Genomic DNA, 18,062 nt, shown 5'->3' on the forward strand with positions numbered 1-18,062 from the left:
CATCCCCCATCAGAGTGTGTGGTGCCTGCATCCCCCATCAGAGTGTGTGGTGCCTGCATCCCCATCAGAGTGTGTGGTGCCTGCATCCCCCATCAGAGTGTGTGGTGCCTGCATCCCCATCAGAGTGTGTGGTGCCTGCATCCCCATCAGAGTGTGTGGTGCCTGCATCCCCATCAGAGTGTGTGGTGCCTGCATTCCCCATCAGTGTGGTTCCTGCATCCCCATCAGAGTGTGTGGTGCCTGCATTCCCCATCAGTGTGGTGCCTGCATTCCCATCAGTGTGGTGCCTGCATCCCCATCAGAGTGTGTGGTGCCTGCATTCCCCATCAGTGTGGTGCCTGTATCCCCATCAGAGTGTGTGGTGCCTGCATTCCCATCAGAGTGTGTGGTGCCTGCATCCCCCATCAGTGTGGTGCCTGCATCCCCATCAGAGTGTGTGGTGCCTGCATTCCCATCAGAGTGTGTGGTGCCTGCATCCCCCATCAGTGTGGTGCCTGCATCCCCATCAGAGTGTGTGGTGCCTGCATTCCCCATCAGTGTGGTGCCTGCATCCCCATCAGAGTGTGTGGTGCCTGCATTCCCCATCAGTGTGGTGCCTGCATTCCCCATCAGAGTGTGTGGTGCCTGCATTCCCCATCAGTGTGGTGCCTGCATTCCCCATCAGAGTGTGTGGTGCCTGCATTCCCATCAGAGTGTGTGGTGCCTGCATCCCCCATCAGTGTGGTGCCTGTATCCCCATCAGAGTGTGTGGTGCCTGCATTCCCATCAGAGTGTGTGGTGCCTGCATCCCCATCAGAGTGTGTGGTGCCTGCATCCCCATCAGAGTGTGTGGTGCCTGCATCCCCCATCAGAGTGTGTGGTGCCTGCATCCCCCATCAGAGTGTGTGGTGCCTGCATCCCCATCAGAGTGTGTGGTGCCTGTATCCCCATCAGAGTGTGTGGTGCCTGCATCCCCATCAGAGTGTGTGGTGCCTGCATTCCCCATCAGTGTGGTGCCTGCATCCCCCATCAGAGTGTGTGGTGCCTGCATCCCCATCAGAGTGTGTGGTTCCTGCATCCCCATCAGAGTGTGTGGTTCCTGCATCCCCATCAGAGTGTGTGGTTCTGGTCTTGGCTACTCTGCTCCCACCCAGCTTCCTGCTAGTGTGCACTCTCGGAAGGCAGCAGGGGATGGCTCAAGTACTTGGGTCCATGCCACCTGCCCCTACATGGGAGACCCAGATCGAGTTCTGGGCTCCTGGGTTTGGGCTGGCCCAGCCCTGGCTGTTGTAGGCATTTGGGGGTGAACAGTGGACAGAAGATCCGTCTCTCTGTGTCAGTCTCTTTCCCTTTCTTAAAAAAATAAAATAAAAAATAAAAAATAAAAAAACTCATAGCACACTCCAGAAATTTCAGTGCTGTCTATCTGTTGCTTTGGGAGCAATTCTAGTTTTAAACATCTCTGTAGTTGAAAAATTTCCCGTAAAACGCCTTCATCAGAGACTTCTTCAGACATTTCTGTTACGAATGGTCGGACTTCTGAAGTGTCTCTGCCTCTGGTAAAATCAGAGAAGCTCGTAGAGCAGCGAGAGCTGAGACGCTATTTGGTCTACTGCTGGAACGAGCCCTGGGTTCCTGGCAAGGAGGAGCAGGGCTCTCCAGCACTGCGCCCCGATGGCTTCTGGCAGCACAAGGCCAGCGCCTTCTGTTGGTGGCCCAGCATGCTTTGAGATGTGATTTCTGCACAAAGGACCATTTCCCTAGACTTCTTACTGCAGCCGTAATGGCCTTCTCCTTCTGCGTGCCTCTCCTTCGGTTAGAGGCTGGTGTAACATTCTACATAAACGATCGTCCAGGAACAATGTTACTGAAAAACGACAGCAGAGGTTACATCCATTGTAAATCACGTCCTAGCATTGCATTTCCTCCTTTCTTTAGTTTTTGTACAATCTTTAAAAAGAAGGAATTCGAATTGTAAAGGTATATTAAAATCAGTGGGCAGTCCCTGTGTGAACACAGCTGTGGCCAATGCAGTTCACCCTGTTTCACAGCCCACGTGATAAACCCAGGTGGGGACTCTGGCCCCCAGAGTGACCGCTGACGAATCTCCACCGCTGTGTCTCTGCCCTGCACTCGCTCTGCTGTCACTGCTCATTTCCAAGCCCCCGTTAAAGGCAGGGTAACCAGTTCCACAGACTCTGAAGGCACAAACGTGCCGCTAGTGAGCGGTTACAGGAAGCTGAGATGTGAGTGCTGGGCCCCGCGGCATAACCGGGGTTCCTCAAACCAACTTCCACGTAGAATACAAGGCTTATTCAGGAACACGCGAACGTAAAGTGCTCTTAGGAGTCAGTGTAATCACACACAGGACATATTCATCACGTGATTGGATCGCATGTGTGTGCTGCTTTGCCGGATGGGATCGAGTGAGCTTCACGCTCTACAGAGATGTGAAACTGACAGAGGGGAGGATCTGAGAGTTAAAGAGACAGAGGCACTCACGGATGGCATCGGGGCCGCTCCAGACTTCTGGAGACGAGATGCGATGCAACAAAGACGTGTTTCAGTTCCTGCGGGTAGGACTTCACCCTGCCAGCCCGGGGCCCGCCCTGGGAGGCCAGCCGCTCCTGCCCTCCCCCCCACACCCATCCTCCTCCGGGCTGTCCCTCAGTTGTCCTCACTGTCCCTGGAGCAGCTCCTGCTGGTGGTGCCCACGGCCGTTCTCGTCAGCCTGTCCTCTCACTGGGCATCTTCACCTCCTGACCCCTCACCGCCCCCGACCCCTGCCCGGCTCTCCTGACACCATCACACACTCTAAGAAAGCTGCGTTTGTCCTGCCCCCTCTCCCCAGCAGCAGCAAAGGAGAGACACAGACTGGCCACTACGACAGCCTTGCAGCAGGACAGCGCCTTACGGTCACGTGGCACCGGGACAGGGCCTGTGCAGGCCCAGGGGCTCTCCCTGCTCCAGGGGAGGGAGCGCCCGCCCCTGGGCCAGGCCCGGAGGACCCACATCTGTGCCGACACGGAGCACTTTGGAGCCTGGTGGTTGTGGGAGCCTGCACGGCCCCTGCTCCACCAGCTGCTGGAACCCACATTCTCACCCAAGCACCAGCGCCAACGCCAGGCGCCGAGGGCTGGGGGCCCAGCTGGTCTTCTCTCTCAGCCTTCCTCCTCGTGGAGCTCCCAGCATCCCAAGACTGCAGCTTCTTTCCTGCCCACGCACGGTCTCAGCTTCTGCCTTCGGCGCTCATCAGCTCACTCTGAGGGCTCTCCGGGCAGGTTCCCACGGGAGACATCTGGCTGCCCCAGCCCACCCCTCCGCAGCCAGGTTCTGGTGCTGGTCAGGGATGGGCGGGCTGATCCTGAACAAGGTGACAAGCCCAGGACACTGCCCGGTGGACCTGAGGTGCTGGGTGAACCACAAGACCCAAGAGCGACTCAGACACAGCAAGGGAGCGGGTGAGGACAACCTCTTAAGGAAATCAGAGTGGACTTAGACTGTGCGTGAGATTTCTTTAAAAAGACCTGTACTGAATGTTCTAGTCTCTACACTTGGCGGGTTTGATGCTGTGATAAGAATTCAGTGGTGCACTCTCATTGCTGCTTCGCGATACTGCAGTATCCCAAAGTCAGGAGAGGGTATACAGAGGAAGAACCCAGAGATGGGGGTACAGCCCTGAGGCCCCTAACGGACAGAGGCTGAGCAGCCGCCTCCCAGTGCGCAGCCACGGGCTCCAGGCTGCACCGACGCTGGGGCTGAGCTAGGAGGACACTAATACCCCAGACGGAGGTGAGGCCTGTTGCTTTCCAACAATGCTCATTGTTAGAAAACATTTAAAATGTAAGTGTGGCTCCTTTTCAAGAGTTGTGTGCTAAGAATCACTCTAGAGTTTATCATAACCACAGTCTTATCATGCCCCGTATTCAGCTTCAACACCCAGGAAGACAGTTAATAAAGGATAGCACACAAAAAGTCTAGGGTTACAAGCTGATGGCAAATGATAAACCACCTTTCACCAAAACCAACTGGATTTGATCAGTCAGCCAAACCCACAAGGCTCCAAGCAGCACATCAAATTTTCCTGAAGGGTTTTCTCCCTGCTGTCCCCAGACTAAGGGCCACCCACCAGCTCCTCAGCTTCTGTCTGTGGAGGTTTTGTGAAAGGACAAGCAGCAGGCACCCCGTGGGCAGCTCCTGAATCCTCTCCCAGGGAGCCGCTGACTCGGCGGGAAGCCACCAGCCCACTGAGGGGGGGCACTCTGGACTCTGGCTCCTCTGGGGGGAAGCCGCCAGCACACTGGTGGGGGGGTGGCATTCTGGACTCTGGCTCCTCTGGGGGGAAGCCGCCAGCCCACTGGAGGGGGGCACTCTGGGCTCTGGCTCCTCTGGGGGGAAGCCGCCAGCCCACTGGTGGTGGTGGTGGGGGGCACTCTGGACTCTGGCTCCTGGGGGGGGGGAGCTTACAAGCATTCTCTGCTTTCCCGCAAGTTCTAAGACAACCATCAGAGGCACGAGGACAGTGCCCTACAAGCAAGCTCTCAGGGAGTCATTAATAAAGAGTAAAGATTTCAAAAATTGAATTAAATGTTACCCTATTTAGATGTACCTTAAATTCAATTTTGATCACACATCATGAAAAATGAAAACTAGCATTCAGCCACCTAAGAGACGATTTCTCAGTGAAATAATCCAGCAGCCCCACCTCCGTTTTTAATGTAGATTTATTTTCAGGGATCACAAACTGCAGCGTCCTGAAGCTCAGCCATGATGAGGATCAGACGCCAGCAAACACCTCGCGCTCTGCGACTGGGTCTCATGAGAACAGGCATTTCTCATCACCGCTGGAAAGCGGTCAGTCCCTGGCCGCCACACCGCCTCGCCGAGGAGACCTCGCGGCGGCCGGGCACTCAGCCCAGGCGCTTCTCGCCTTTCTTCTGCAGCCGGCTCCGGACGGGCTCCGGCAGCACCAGCGGCTCCCGGGTGACGACGGCTGGGTAGTTCCTGCCCAGCAGCTCCACTTCCACCTGCTGCCCGACAGCGCCCAGCGCCACAGGGACGTAGGCGAAGGCCAGGCTCTTGTGGATGCTGTAGCTGTAGGCCCCCGACGTCGTGTTGCCGACCACCTGGAACACAAGACCCAGCGGCCTGGGCACCTGCGCCGAGGCGGCCCGTGGGGGATGCACCCGAGGCGGCCAGAAGACCACACGGCCTGGGCACCTGCGCCAAGGCGGCCGGAAGACCACAGGGCCTGGGCACCTGCGCCGAGGCGGCCCGCGGGGGTTGCACCCGAGGCGGCCGGAAGACCACACGGCCTGGGGACCAGCCGTGGTCTTCTCAGGGTACATCTGTACTGCTCGGAAATTTCTCCTTCTTAAATAGGAGCGTTTACTTGCATGATTCATGGCACCATTTTGCTTAGTTTCCTACCAAGAGCTCTGATGATAGAAGACTGGGATGTCTATTTTAAACTTAAAAATGTTTTTTTCTTCTTGGAGTGGCGTTTAGCCTAGTGATGAAAACGCCTGCCCCCCACCACTGAGTGCTGGTTCCCATCCGGGCTCCAGCTCTGCTCCACAGCTCCCTGCTGACGCACGCCCCGGGAGGCAGCAGGTGATGGCTCGGCAGCTGGGTCTCTGCCACCCACCGTGGAGTCCTAAACGGAGTTCCAGGCTCCCGGCTTCAGCCCTGTCCCAGCCTGGGCTGCTCAGGCAACTGGGGAGCGAACTGGAAGGTGGGAACCCTCTCGCGCGCTCTCTCGCTCTGTTACTGTCTCTCAAATGAGTAAATGTCAAATAAATACAAAAATTTTAAATTTTCTCTGTCATCACACTAGCTGGGCAGTACTAGATGAAAGGGGCGGGATCTAAGACCCAAATGCAGAGTTGGCCTCGTGTCCATGTGGGGGGGTGTGTGAGGAAGTAGTGCTGAGTCCAGCTATTTCTGCCTCTGTCGGAGCCAACGTGAAGTGCGCGTCTGCGTGAGAACACAGTGCTTGCGACTGCGCCCTGCGATCTGCAGAGGTGAGCTCCAGGAGCCCCTGCCGAGGCCACGACTCCCCAGACGCGTGAGTCCCCCAGAAGATGTCGTGGAGCCGGCCTGCACCTGATGCACACCCTCCCAACACCTGAACTCATCTCTCCACCCATACACAGCACCAAGGCAACGTCTACACACCACTTCTTCTATGCGGATCCACAGTAATAACTTGGCAAGCAACAAATTCAAGTTTTGCTTTTTGGAACTTTCTGGATTTTTCAAAAATATTTGTATCCATGGTTGGCTGAATCTGGAGGTGTGGAGCCAGAGGGTGCTACTGTGTAGTACTGAACAATTCCTGGTCTTGTTTAGTCATACACAGTGTGACGCTTCTAGGTCTACCATGCACAAACACCTTCTAGATGCTCATGGGGAGTGGGCAAAGCCTGCTGCCCAGCCACCCTCAAAGGCAAGCTGAGGCATAACACAGAGACAGAAGAAAACGCAGTCAGGAGCCATAGCAGTCTACGTGGGCGGGGCCTGGCTCTGCACTTTGGAGTTGGCTGGGCTTGGGCTGGGAGAGACGAAGCATGGAAGCTTCCAGAAGCAGGAGAGACGTGGACTCAGCATGAACAAAGAAAACGAAAGAGGGGGAAACGGGGTTTCCTGGGACGGCGGCCAGGGAGCGACACTGAACTCAAAAGTGACAACAGAGGCTGCAGGACCAAGCAAAGCCGAGGCGCTGGAAGGGGACGCACGCTAGTGAGACCAGACCTAAAGGGAAGGGTGGAGACGCAGGCAGGCAGAGAGACCCAAGCGGGCACTGGAGAGGAGACGACAGAAAACAGCAAGTGCACAGCCAGAGGTCCCGCCTCCTGGGAAGGGCCGTCCAGCACAGCAGGCTGCGTGGGGCTGGAGCCCCAGGCATCCGCGCACGCGAACCAGCCAGGACCACACAAAGATGCTAACGCAGTCTCCCAGTGCAGACTCCGTCTGGAACGATCCCTTTGAAGCCCCGCATCAGGAGCCCTCTGTGTGGTTTCTGAGCTGACTGCGGTGAGGACGGCGGCAGACCTCAAAGCACCCATCAGCGGAAGCTCCTCTCTGGCAGGCGTTAACTGCCCGGGCAGACGCGCGCTGCACCACCGCTCCACTGCTTTCAGTGCCAGTGAAGCGATGGGAGGCAGAGACTCAGGATGAGAGAGGCCGGGGTTTTAATCACAGCTCCCAAAGACCTCAGTAACCTTGGCTTCACTTGCCAGTCTGTGAAGCTGGGGGTTGAGTTTGGAGCCTGGGCTGCCTGGGTATGGAAGAGACCTGAGCCAGCGTCCGGGTGCCATCCCTGGACGCGCCAGGCCCAAGGCGCCTGGTCACTGCTCTGACGCCTTCTCCAGGCCTCCACGCTCCTGGTGCCCAGCAGGTTCACCTTGTAGTTGTGTCTGCCCTACCCACCCCAGGAAGGGAGCGCTGATTTTATGAGTGCTGTTTTGAAAACGCGCTTGGCTCTCTGCTAGGATTTGCTTTCATTCCTACTTTAATCTCTCTCATCCAGGAGTCAGCAGCCGAGTATTTCAGAAGTCTGGCCTTTCCTTTTGTCTTGTCACTCCGTCTCCGGGGTCAGGTTCTCCCCGGCATACTTTCCAGAAGGTTCCACCTGAAAGCCTTCCAAGAACAGTTAGGACCATTCCTTCTCTTTGCTTGGTGAATTCGGAGAACGACCCGTGCCCACCTGTGGGGAGCAACTCGGACTAGACTAAGTTACTAGAATTAAGACTTATTCTATGCATCTGCTCTCCCACAATATGGCGCTGGGAGAGGAGGAAACAGCTTCTACACAGCTGCCTCCAGTTCAGCCAATAAACAGCAGGACCTGCTCCTGATTGGAGGAGAGCAGCATACTCGGCGTGTGGGTAGCAGAGTTGGGATTGGTGGAAGAGGACTATAAAGAAGGAGAGAGACAACATGCACCGGGAATATCTATCTGAATAACACCTGAGCAGCCCCCGAGAAAGCCGGCCGGCGGTGTGCTGCTCCCCCGCGGAAGTGGGGAAAGTGGCAGGGGGAACCGCCCTTCCACGGAGGTGGAAGGGACGGCAGCCAACCAGGGAAGAACCAGCAGCAAACCCGGGAAGGGCCGAGCAGACAAAAGAACAGCGCAGGGTCCTGTGTCATTCCTCCACGAAGAGGGGGAGCGACACCCACCCCTGCCCAGCAGACCCTCCTGTTCTGGGGGAACACTGGCCTCTTTTTTATCACTGAATAATCCGCACTTATTTTCAGTCTCTTTCTATTCCTCTCCTAGGCTCTCAGGAGTCTCTGGCTTGGGAGGATGGCGTGGCCAGTGGAGGAAGGGAGGTTGGTGGATGCCCTGTGTTTCGTGGCCGTTTCCAAGTAACAGGATGAAAAAGAAAGCTTCTCATCTCTTCCAACTTCCCTGCAAACCTCGTCTTCAAAGCTTCCTTCCTAAGCTGCTTTCGTGGCTAGCCCACCTGACATAATGAAAACTGTTTTCATGGCCCCCTGTGTCCCTGGGCACTCTTCACACCTGACCGCCCTACTTCTGGTTTCCTTTGCTCCGTGTCTCCCTCCCATGAGGTGGAAGGCTTGGAGGTCACAGATTCTTGCCTGTCTGGTGTGGTGCTATGTCCCCGCGGGCTAGCATACTGCTGGGTACATGAGTGAATCTGCGCCCTGTCTCCAAAACTGGAACCATATGCAAGCATAACACACCAGAAACGAAAAGCAACACATGTCAGAACACAGTCAGGAGACGAAAAGCAACGCGTAGGCCGTTCCAGGGAGCAGAGGATCAAGGACCCCGGGGAGAGCCATCACACACTGGAGCTGGGACCCCACTAGAGCCACAAAGAGCAGTCAGCTCCTATCGGGAAGTCCAGGAGAAGCAGCCCTACAGCTGGGCTGGCACGTGTCGGGAACCAAGAACACCACAGCCCACTGACTCAGTGGACACGCAGGGCCGAGGAAGGCAAGTCCTGTGTGGTGCTCACACTTTCAGGCCGTTTACCGTTCGTGTGGCAGCGACACATTTCCGATGGAGAAACAGCTGTCAGTTGTCCGTGGCTGACACGGGGCTGCACACAGAATCTTACAGCATCGCAGCCCCGTCAGCGCACGGCCAGTGAAACGGCGCTGGGAGGTGAGCGCACGGATCACACTCGGAGGTGCTGGGTGAGGACGGAGTGGAAAATGGGACGGAAGCACGGGGTGGGGGCGGAAAGCAGGACTGGAGAAAGAGCAGGTCGCAGAGGGCAGCCTCTCATTGCAAGCCCATCGAACGGCCTCGCTTTCCAGCTGAGAAGGCAGGGCCTGGATGCGGGTGGGGCTACAGCACTGGGTATCAGCAGGAAACACGCAAACCACGACAGCTTTGCAACCGGAGGGAGAACACAGATTAAGAAAAGGACTGAACCAGAGATAGGGAGCGGAAAGGGGAAGGAGGCGCTGAGGAAAAGCCAACAGACCAGCAAACGTGGGCCGGGGAGGGCAGGCCGAGACCCCTGCCGCAGGAGGGCAACTTCCCTCGGCCTCATGGTGTCTAACAACGCCCACCTGCCGCTCAGATGGGCAGGGCTGTGGGGGCGTCAGCAGGGGCAGAGAAGGAGCAGACTGCGGCACTCAGCGGGCCTTGGAAGAAAGCATCAGAAACTCAGCGTCCAAGCCAGCCCCACCCACACAAGCTGTGCAGCCCCCAGCAGGCTCCTTAACCCCTCTGAGCCCACAGCCTCCTCTTCAGCGTGGAGACGCTCACACATCTATGGCAGAAGTAGAGCTGGCACTCGTGGGTGTCGGCTGTGTGCCGCGCCCACCCCTCCTCAGCCCACACTGTACTTCCTCAGGAATCCGAGGCCATGACGCGACACGGCCGGCCTCCCCACGCCCAACTGTCCTGTCACTGGGAGAAAACAAACCAGTTGGCTATGGCCAAGGACAATAAACCCAGGCTCGGAAGTGCAGCGTCCTGGGTACGGACCGAGGCTGCTCAAAGTGGACACCCACTCAGGTGAGCCCCGAAGGCCTGGGCCCCACACCTGCCTGCCCACTCAGCCGAACGCTGAGCCAGACTGGGCTGCACAGTCCCAGAAAGTGCAGGAAATGCAGCGCCCCCGGGCAGGTGTCTGACCGACCCCAGCTCCGCCGATTACAAACTGAATGAGATGGGACTCTCTCTTCCCAGGGAACTCCAGGGCTGCTGCCCTCACTCTATGCTACACTGGAAGGTGCCACCCTCTCTCATACGTGTGTTCTGGAATTTTCTTCTCTGATCTGCAAAACTGCCTCCTTCTCAGATTCAAGTTCTTGATAAAACTCAACTTCGCACTCACAGACATGAATGGGATGAACAAACAGGTCACCCCACCCCCTAAGCCACACCTTCCTCACCATCCGTGGGGCCGCCGGCCTTCGACAAAAGCATACAGAATTCCTCATTTTCAAAGACAAGCAGCTGTCATTCCCCTCAGTTAACTGCCACCAGCTCCTTCAATGTCAGCTCAGAACGAGAAGTGTTGCATCCCTCCAATAAGTCAGCAGCAAAGCGTGCCAGGAGCTGCCAGGAAGGAGCAGACGGGCCGCAGAGGCCGCGTGGCTCCTGGCAGTGGGGGTCGCGTGGCTCCCGGCAGTGGGGGCCGTGGAGGCTGCGTGGCTCCCAGCAGTGGGGGCCGCAGAGGCTGAGCGGCTCCCGGCAGTGGGGACTGTGGGGGCTGTGGAGACCGCGTGGCTCCCAGCAGTGGGGGTCGCATGGTTCCCGGCAGTGGGGGTCGCATGGTTCCCGGCAGTGGGGGTCGCATGGTTCCCGGCAGTGGGGGCCCCGTGGCTCCCAGTAGTGGGGTCCTTGGGCACTCACCTTGCCCTCATACCACACACTCTCGTTCCCCTCCGGATCGACGTCATCTGTGGCCAAGGTGAGGCAGACCAGTCTCCGCTTCAGCCCCGAGGCTTTAATCTGTCTCAGGGCGTGCTTCCCTATGAAGTCTGCAGGCTGCGGGAACACGAGATGATGATGATAAATGAATGCGCAGACATGGTGACAAGGTTAGAGACGCAAGCGTTTCAATTTGCCTTTGCTATTTTCTTGCCAATTACACATTAAATAAAAATACAGATTGGATCAAACGTCTAGCCAAAAACTTCTTCGTCCTCAGATGACAGGATCAGCCACCTACTCCTTTAGAACGTGTTCCACGCGAGGGTGGGGGCTTGTTGAGGACAGTTCTGCCGGCGCTACGTGGGCAGAAACCCGTAAGGCATTCACCGGCAACGCATGAACGTGACCCACATCTAAGGCAAGGGTGGAGCATGAATGAATGCGACCCGGCACCTGACACAGCCGGACAACAGCACAGCTGTCCACGGGCACAGTGCACTGTCTCCACCATCGCGAGCCTCTGATGAGAAAGAACCAGTTTTCTGAATGTGATGCTAAAACCCCTCCCACATGCCGTTTCTGTTCTTCAGAACAACAGCCCCTGGCAGGTACTCCAGCACTGGGCGTATCCACTCGTTCAATGGGGCCCATTCACGAGCCCCCTGTGCGGACACCACACTGGGCCTGCCGTGAGTCAGACACTTCCATCAAAGGGCTTATTCTCTACGACGTAGCTCCTCTGTCCTTTTCCCTTCTTGTGTGCAACACATGATGGGTGACACTCTGCGAGGCGCGTTCTGGGGGGCTGCAGCCCGGGGTTTCCCAAGGCAACGCACGTGACTGACAGTGACATTGGCTCAGGGGTAACCTTGAGTCCACGCGCACGTGTTACAAAGGAGCAGGAATCAAACCTGAAAGCACCCGGTTATCACTAAAACTCCATAGGTGGGTGACGACTCCTCATCAGGGAGCCAGGCTCCGGCTCAGCCAGACACGGCCTAAGTGTGGGAAACCGGGCAGAGGCCCCAGTAGCCAGGGCGCCCAGGCCAGGCTGCCGTCCACACGGGGCTGAGGGGAAGGCGCCCCCACCCCACGTGCCCAGCAAGTCTCCGACCCTGAGGGGACAAGAGCACCTGCTACTTACGGGTCCTGTCACTGGCCAGTGAGCTTGGACAAGAGCGCAAAACAAAAAGGAGGTTCTCAAAACAATTCTCACTTCTAGACAAATGCTCTGCCACTCTGAAAACTGTGAGGAAACGGACTCAGCTCCCAGGGACAGGGGCACAGCTCCCAGGGACAGGGACACGGCTCCCAGGGACAGGGGCACGGCTCCCAGGGACAAGGACACGGCTCCCAGGGACAGGGGCACAGCTCCCAGGGACAGGGACACGGCCCCCAGGGACAGGGGCACGGCCCCCAGGGACAGGGACACGGCTCCCAGGGACAGGGGCACGGCCCCCAGGGACAGGGACACGGCTCCCAGGGTCAGGGACATAGCTCCTAGGGTCAGGGACACAGCTCCCAGGGACAGGGACACGGCTCCCAGGGACAGGGACACAGCTCCCAGGGTCAGGGGCATAGCTCCTAGGGTCAGGGGCACAGCTCCCAGGGACAGGGACATGGCTCCCAGGGACAGGGGCACAGCCCTCAGGGACAGGGACACGGCTCCCAGGGATATGGGCACAGCCCCCAGGGACAGGGATGCAGCCCCCAGGGACAGGGATATGGCTCCCAGGGACACGGGCACAGCCCCCAGGGACATGGGCACAGCTCCTAGGGACAGGGACACGGCTCCCAGGGACAGGGACACGGCTCCCAGGGACAGGGGCACAGCCCCCAGGGACAGGGACACGGCTCCCAGGGACAGGGGCACAGCTCCCAGGGGACAGGGACACAGCTCTCAGGGACAGGGACACGGCTCCCAGGGACAGGGACACAACTCCCAGGGACACAGGCATGGCGCCCACCTCCAGGCTGGCCAGCGAGGACACAGGCCTTCATGCCCAGGCCGCCCCAGCTGCCCACGCGGAGGAGGTTCCTGGCCTGGGCGGGAAGCATGAGGCGGAGCGCGATCACCCCGCACCTCTCACTCCACCCCACTCACTGCGAGCGTGGAGTCCACAGAAGCCGCCACTTCAACTCTAACCCGCGTAGAACCCCGCAGAACCCACACCACCTCTCTGGCACAGCGCACCACACCGCTGTTCTCGCCCCTCCCCTGTGACCCTGCCATCCACGACCAATAACAATGCCGCAGCAGGATCTCCTGCATGCACAGAGGGCCGCGTCGCTGTCCATCAATACAGGTCCCACGGGGAGGGCGGAACCCACAGGAAACCCAGATTCAGAATGGCGGGAACGTGCTCAAGGACCCGAGTGCGGGCAGAGCACCCAGCCACACGAGCGCCTTGCTTTCTAGTTCTGTTTTTAAGATTTATTTGTTTGTTTGAAAATCAAAGTTACAGAGAGAAAAACAGATCTTCCATGTGCCAGTTCACTCCACAAATGGCTGCAATGACCAGAGCTGGGCCAGGCTTAAGCCAGGAGCCGGGGTCCAGGGACCCAGGCCCTTGGGCCGTCCTCCGCTGCCTCCCAGGCCTTTAGCAGGGAGCTGGATGGGAGTGGAGCAGCCGGGACATGAACCACTGCCCACTTGGGATTTAAGCGAGGCAGGCAGCAGCTGCACCTGCTAAAGCCACCGAGCTGCCCCGGCAGACAGCCGTGGACAAGGAGCAGAGTTCTCACCTCCACAGTAGGCAGGTCTCCACCCAACAGCCCAGAGGCCCGCACTGCACGTGCTGGGATGGCACCGCCTTGCTGAGGCCTGACCCCGCCCTGCCCTGCCCTGGCCTGGAATGGCTTCTACCACTGGAGATTCATTTACGTCTTGAAGGCTTTGGGTCTTGCTGAATCCCTTATAAGGAATCTGTTGCAGTTGCTGACAAAGCCATTGAGCCCTGCCGTGTACTGCCCTCTGGTTAGGCACTGACTACACAGAGCTCGGCAGAAGCTGGTCTTGAAGTGTGGGAGACCCCTGAGGAAGAGTGACCGCTCTCCCCCACACCACAGCAGAGCCAGTCATGAAATTTCCTCACGGCAGAGGAAAAAGAGGACCGGAAGGATAGCAGCACAAGGCACACGCAACACACAGGCCAGGGCGGCCCACTCGGTGACGTGACTTGGTCAGTTCTGTGCACTCCCTAGGGGGAGAAGTCCCAACGTTTTATACATCTAAACCAAGAGGCGTGGAGGCAGAAATGCAAATAAGCAGACCCCCTGAGAGAGGGGTGTGCTGTGGGGCCGAGCCAGCCTCAGGGGACAGTGGGGCGGGGGCGGCCCCCACGGCAGCAGCAGCGGCACAGAGGAAGTCTCTGGAGCCGAGCTTGGAAAGACGGGGCGCTTCCGTCATCGCGGCTGCATTTCCAGAGGGCGTGCACCTGCGGGATAACCGTCTTCACTACAGCCTCCTTCCGGCAGATCTGGGTTCTAAAGGAAGTGCCTTGACTCAGCCAGAGATGGAAATCCAGCAAACCGCGTAAGAACCCAGGGTTCAAGAGCCCCAGGCCGTAGCTGAGCCACTGGTCACCTCCCAAGGTGTTCAGTGGAGCCAGTCGTGACCAAGGCTCTCAGAGACATGCCCTTCTGGGGCCACTGATTGAGAGCTTCCGGGCAGGTGCCAGGACAGGGATGAGAGGGATTGCAGGGAGCCTACCCCTATCTTTGACAAATTCACAATTTTACCCAAAGCAGAATTAGAGAGACAGAGAGAGGGAGAGAGAGAGAGAGATCTTCTACCTGCTAGCTCATTTCAGAATGGCCGCAACAGCTAGGGCTGGGCCACGCAGAATCCAGGAGGCTAAAATGCCAGTCAGGACTCCCACATGGGTGCAGGGGTCCAAGCACTTGGGCCACTCTCTGCTGCTTTCCCAGGTGCATGAGCAGGGAGCTGGATCAGAAGTGGAGCAGCTGGGACTCAAACTGGTGCTCATATGGAATGCCAGCACTGTAGATGGAGGCAGCTGGCATGCTGGCTCTCAAATAAAGTTTTAAAAATCTTTTAAAAGTTGTTTTTAACTGTCCAGTTAAAAGACACCGATTGGCTGATTGGGTTAAGGAACAAAACCCATCTATTTGCTGCTTACAAGAAACACATCTTTCCAACAAAGATCCATACAGACTGAAAGTGAAAGGCTGGAAAAAGATATACCATGCCAACAGAAATGAAAAAAGAGCGGGCGTAGCCATCTTAATATCAGACAACATAAACTTTACTACAAAAACCGTTAAGAGAGACAAAGAGGGACACTACATAATGATTAAGGGATCAATTCAACAGGAAGATATAACAATTATCAATGTATATGCACCTAACTACAGGGCACCGGTTTATCTAAAAGATTTGTTAACGGACTTAAAGGGAGACTTAGACCCCAATACAATAGTACTGGGGGACTTCAATACTCCACTCTCAGAAATAGACAGATCAATAGGACAGAAGATCAACAAGGATACAGTAGATTTAAATGACACTATAGCCCAAATGGATCTAACAGATATATACAGAACTTTCAATCCTACAGCTAAAGATTTTACATTCTTCTCAGCAGTACATGGAACCTTCTCTAGGATTGACCACATACTAGGCCATAAAGCAAGTCTCAGCAAATTCAAAAGAATTAGAATCATACCATGCAGCTTCTCAGACCATAAAGGAATGAAGTTGGAAATTAGCAACTCAGGAATCCCTAGAGCATACGCAAACACATGGAGATTGAACAACATGCTCCTGAATGAACAATGGGTCATAGAAGAAATCAAAAGAGAAATCAAAAACTTTCTGGAAGTAAATGAGGATAACAGCACAACATACCAAAACTTATGGGACGCAGCAAAAGCAGTGTTAAGAGGAAAGTTTATATCAATAGGTGCCTACATCAAGAAATTGGAAAGGCATCAAATAGATGAGCTTTCAATTCACCTCAAGGATCTAGAAAACCTACAGCAAACCAGACCCAAATCTAGTAGGAGAAGAGAAATAATTAAAATCAGAGAAGAAATCAACAGGATTGAATCAAGAAAAACATTACAAAAAATCAGCCAAACGAGGAGCTGGTTTTTTGAAAAAATAAACAAAATTGACACCCCGTTGGCCCAACTAACTAAAAAAAGAAGAGAAAAGACCCAAATCAATAAAATCAGAGATGAAAAAGGAAACGTAACAACAGACACCACAGAAATAAAAAGAATCATCAGAAATTACTACAAGGACTTGTATGCCAGCAAACAGGGAAACCTATCAGAAATGGATAGATTCCTGGACACATGCAACCTACCTAAATTGAACCAGGAAGACATCGAAAACCTAAACAGACCCATAACTAAGACAGAAATTGAAACAGTAATAAAGGCCCTCCCAACAAAGAAAAGCCCAGGACCAGATGGATTCACTGCTGAATTCTACCAGACATTTAAAGAAGAACTAACTCCAATTCTTCTCAAACTATTCAGAACAATCGAAGAAGAGGGAATCCTCCCAAATTCTTTCTATGAAGCCAGCATCACCTTAATTCCTAAGCCAGAAAAAGATGCAGCACTGAAAGAGAATTACAGACCAATATCCCTGATGAACATAGATGCAAAAATCCTCAATAAAATTCTCGCCAATAGAATGCAACAACACATCAGAAAGATCATCCACCCAGACCAAGTGGGATTTATCCCTGGTATGCAGGGATGGTTTAATGTGCGTAAGACAATCAATGTGATACACCACATTAACAGACTGCAGAAGAAAAACCATATGATTATCTCAATAGATGCCGAGAAAGCATTTGATAAAATACAACACCCGTTCATGATGAAAACTCTAAGCAAACTGGGTTTGGAAGGAACATTCCTCAATACAATCAAAGCAATCTATGAAAAACCCACAGCCAACATCCTATTGAATGGGGAAAAGTTGGAAGCATTTCCACTGAGATCTGGTACCAGACAGGGATGTCCACTCTCACCACTGCTATTCAATATAGTTCTGGAGGTTCTAGCCAGAGCTATTAGGCAAGAAAAAGAAATTAAAGGGATACAAATTGGGAAGGAAGAACTCAAACTATCCCTCTTTGCAGATGACATGATTCTTTATTTAGGGGACCCAAAGAACTCTACTAAGAGACTATTGGAACTCATAGAAGAGTTTGGCAAAGTAGCAGGGTATAAAATCAATGCACAAAAATCAACAGCCTTTGTATACACAGACAATGCCATGGCTGAGGAAGAACTTCTAAGATCAATCCCATTCACAATAGCCACAAAAACAATCAAATACCTTGGAATAAACTTAACCAAGGACGTTAAAGATCTCTACGATGAAAATTACAAAACCTTAAAGAAAGAAATAGAAGAGGATACCAAGAAATGGAAAAATCTTCCATGCTCATGGATTGGAAGAATCAATATCATCAAAATGTCCATTCTCCCAAAAGCAATTTATAAATTCAATGCAATACCAATCAAGATACCGAAGACCTTCTTCTCAGATCTGGAAAAATTGGTGCTGAAATTTATATGGAGGCACAAGAGACCTCGAATAGCTAAAGCAATCTTGTACAACAAAAACAAAGCTGGAGGCATCACAATACCAGATTTCAGGACATACTACAGGGCAGTTGTAATCAAAACAGCATGGTACTGGTACAGAAACAGATGGATAGACCAATGGAACAGAATTGAAACACCAGAAATCAACCCAAACATCTACAGCCAACTTATATTTGATCAAGGATCTAAAACTAATTCCTGGAGCAAGGACAGTCTATTCAATAAATGGTGCTGGGAAAATTGGATTTCCACGTGCAGAATCATGAAGCAAGACCCCTACCTTACACCTTACACAAAAATCCACTCAACATGGATTAAAGACCTAAATCTACGACCTGACACCATCAAGTTACTAGAGAACATTGGAGAAACCCTTTAAGATATTGGCACAGGCAAAGAATTTCTGGAAAAGACCCGGGAGGCACAGGCAGTCAAAGCCAAAATCAACTATTGGGATTGCATCAAATTGAGAAGTTTCTGTACTGCAAAAGAAACAGTCAGGAGAGTGAAGAGACAACCGACAGAATGGGAAAAAATATTTGCAAACTATGCAACAGATAAAGGGTTAATAACCAGAATCTACAAAGAGATCAAGAAACTCCACAAAAACAAAACCAACAACCCA

The 18,062-nt window shown here is 54.3% G+C and overlaps 1 protein-coding gene across 1 annotated transcript in view; it reads right to left on the minus strand.

Annotated features, from left to right (window-relative positions):
* Positions 1-4,685: 4,685 nt before the first annotated feature.
* DMGDH (dimethylglycine dehydrogenase) overlaps positions 4,686-18,062 on the minus strand; it is a 62,372-nt gene continuing 48,995 nt past the window's right edge. The window contains exons 15-16 of the mRNA XM_070056319.2: positions 10,823-10,957; positions 4,686-5,105 (exon numbers count right to left, since the gene is read on the minus strand). Coding sequence (XP_069912420.2) covers positions 4,890-5,105; positions 10,823-10,957 — 351 coding nt within the window. The 3' untranslated portion in view covers positions 4,686-4,889. The remainder of the gene's footprint in view (positions 5,106-10,822; positions 10,958-18,062) is intronic.

The sequence above is a fragment of the Oryctolagus cuniculus genome, chromosome 14 (assembly GCF_051225735.1).
Source record: "Oryctolagus cuniculus isolate XC-2025 breed Fujian yellow rabbit chromosome 14, ASM5122573v1, whole genome shotgun sequence".
Lineage (NCBI taxonomy): Eukaryota > Metazoa > Chordata > Mammalia > Lagomorpha > Leporidae > Oryctolagus > Oryctolagus cuniculus.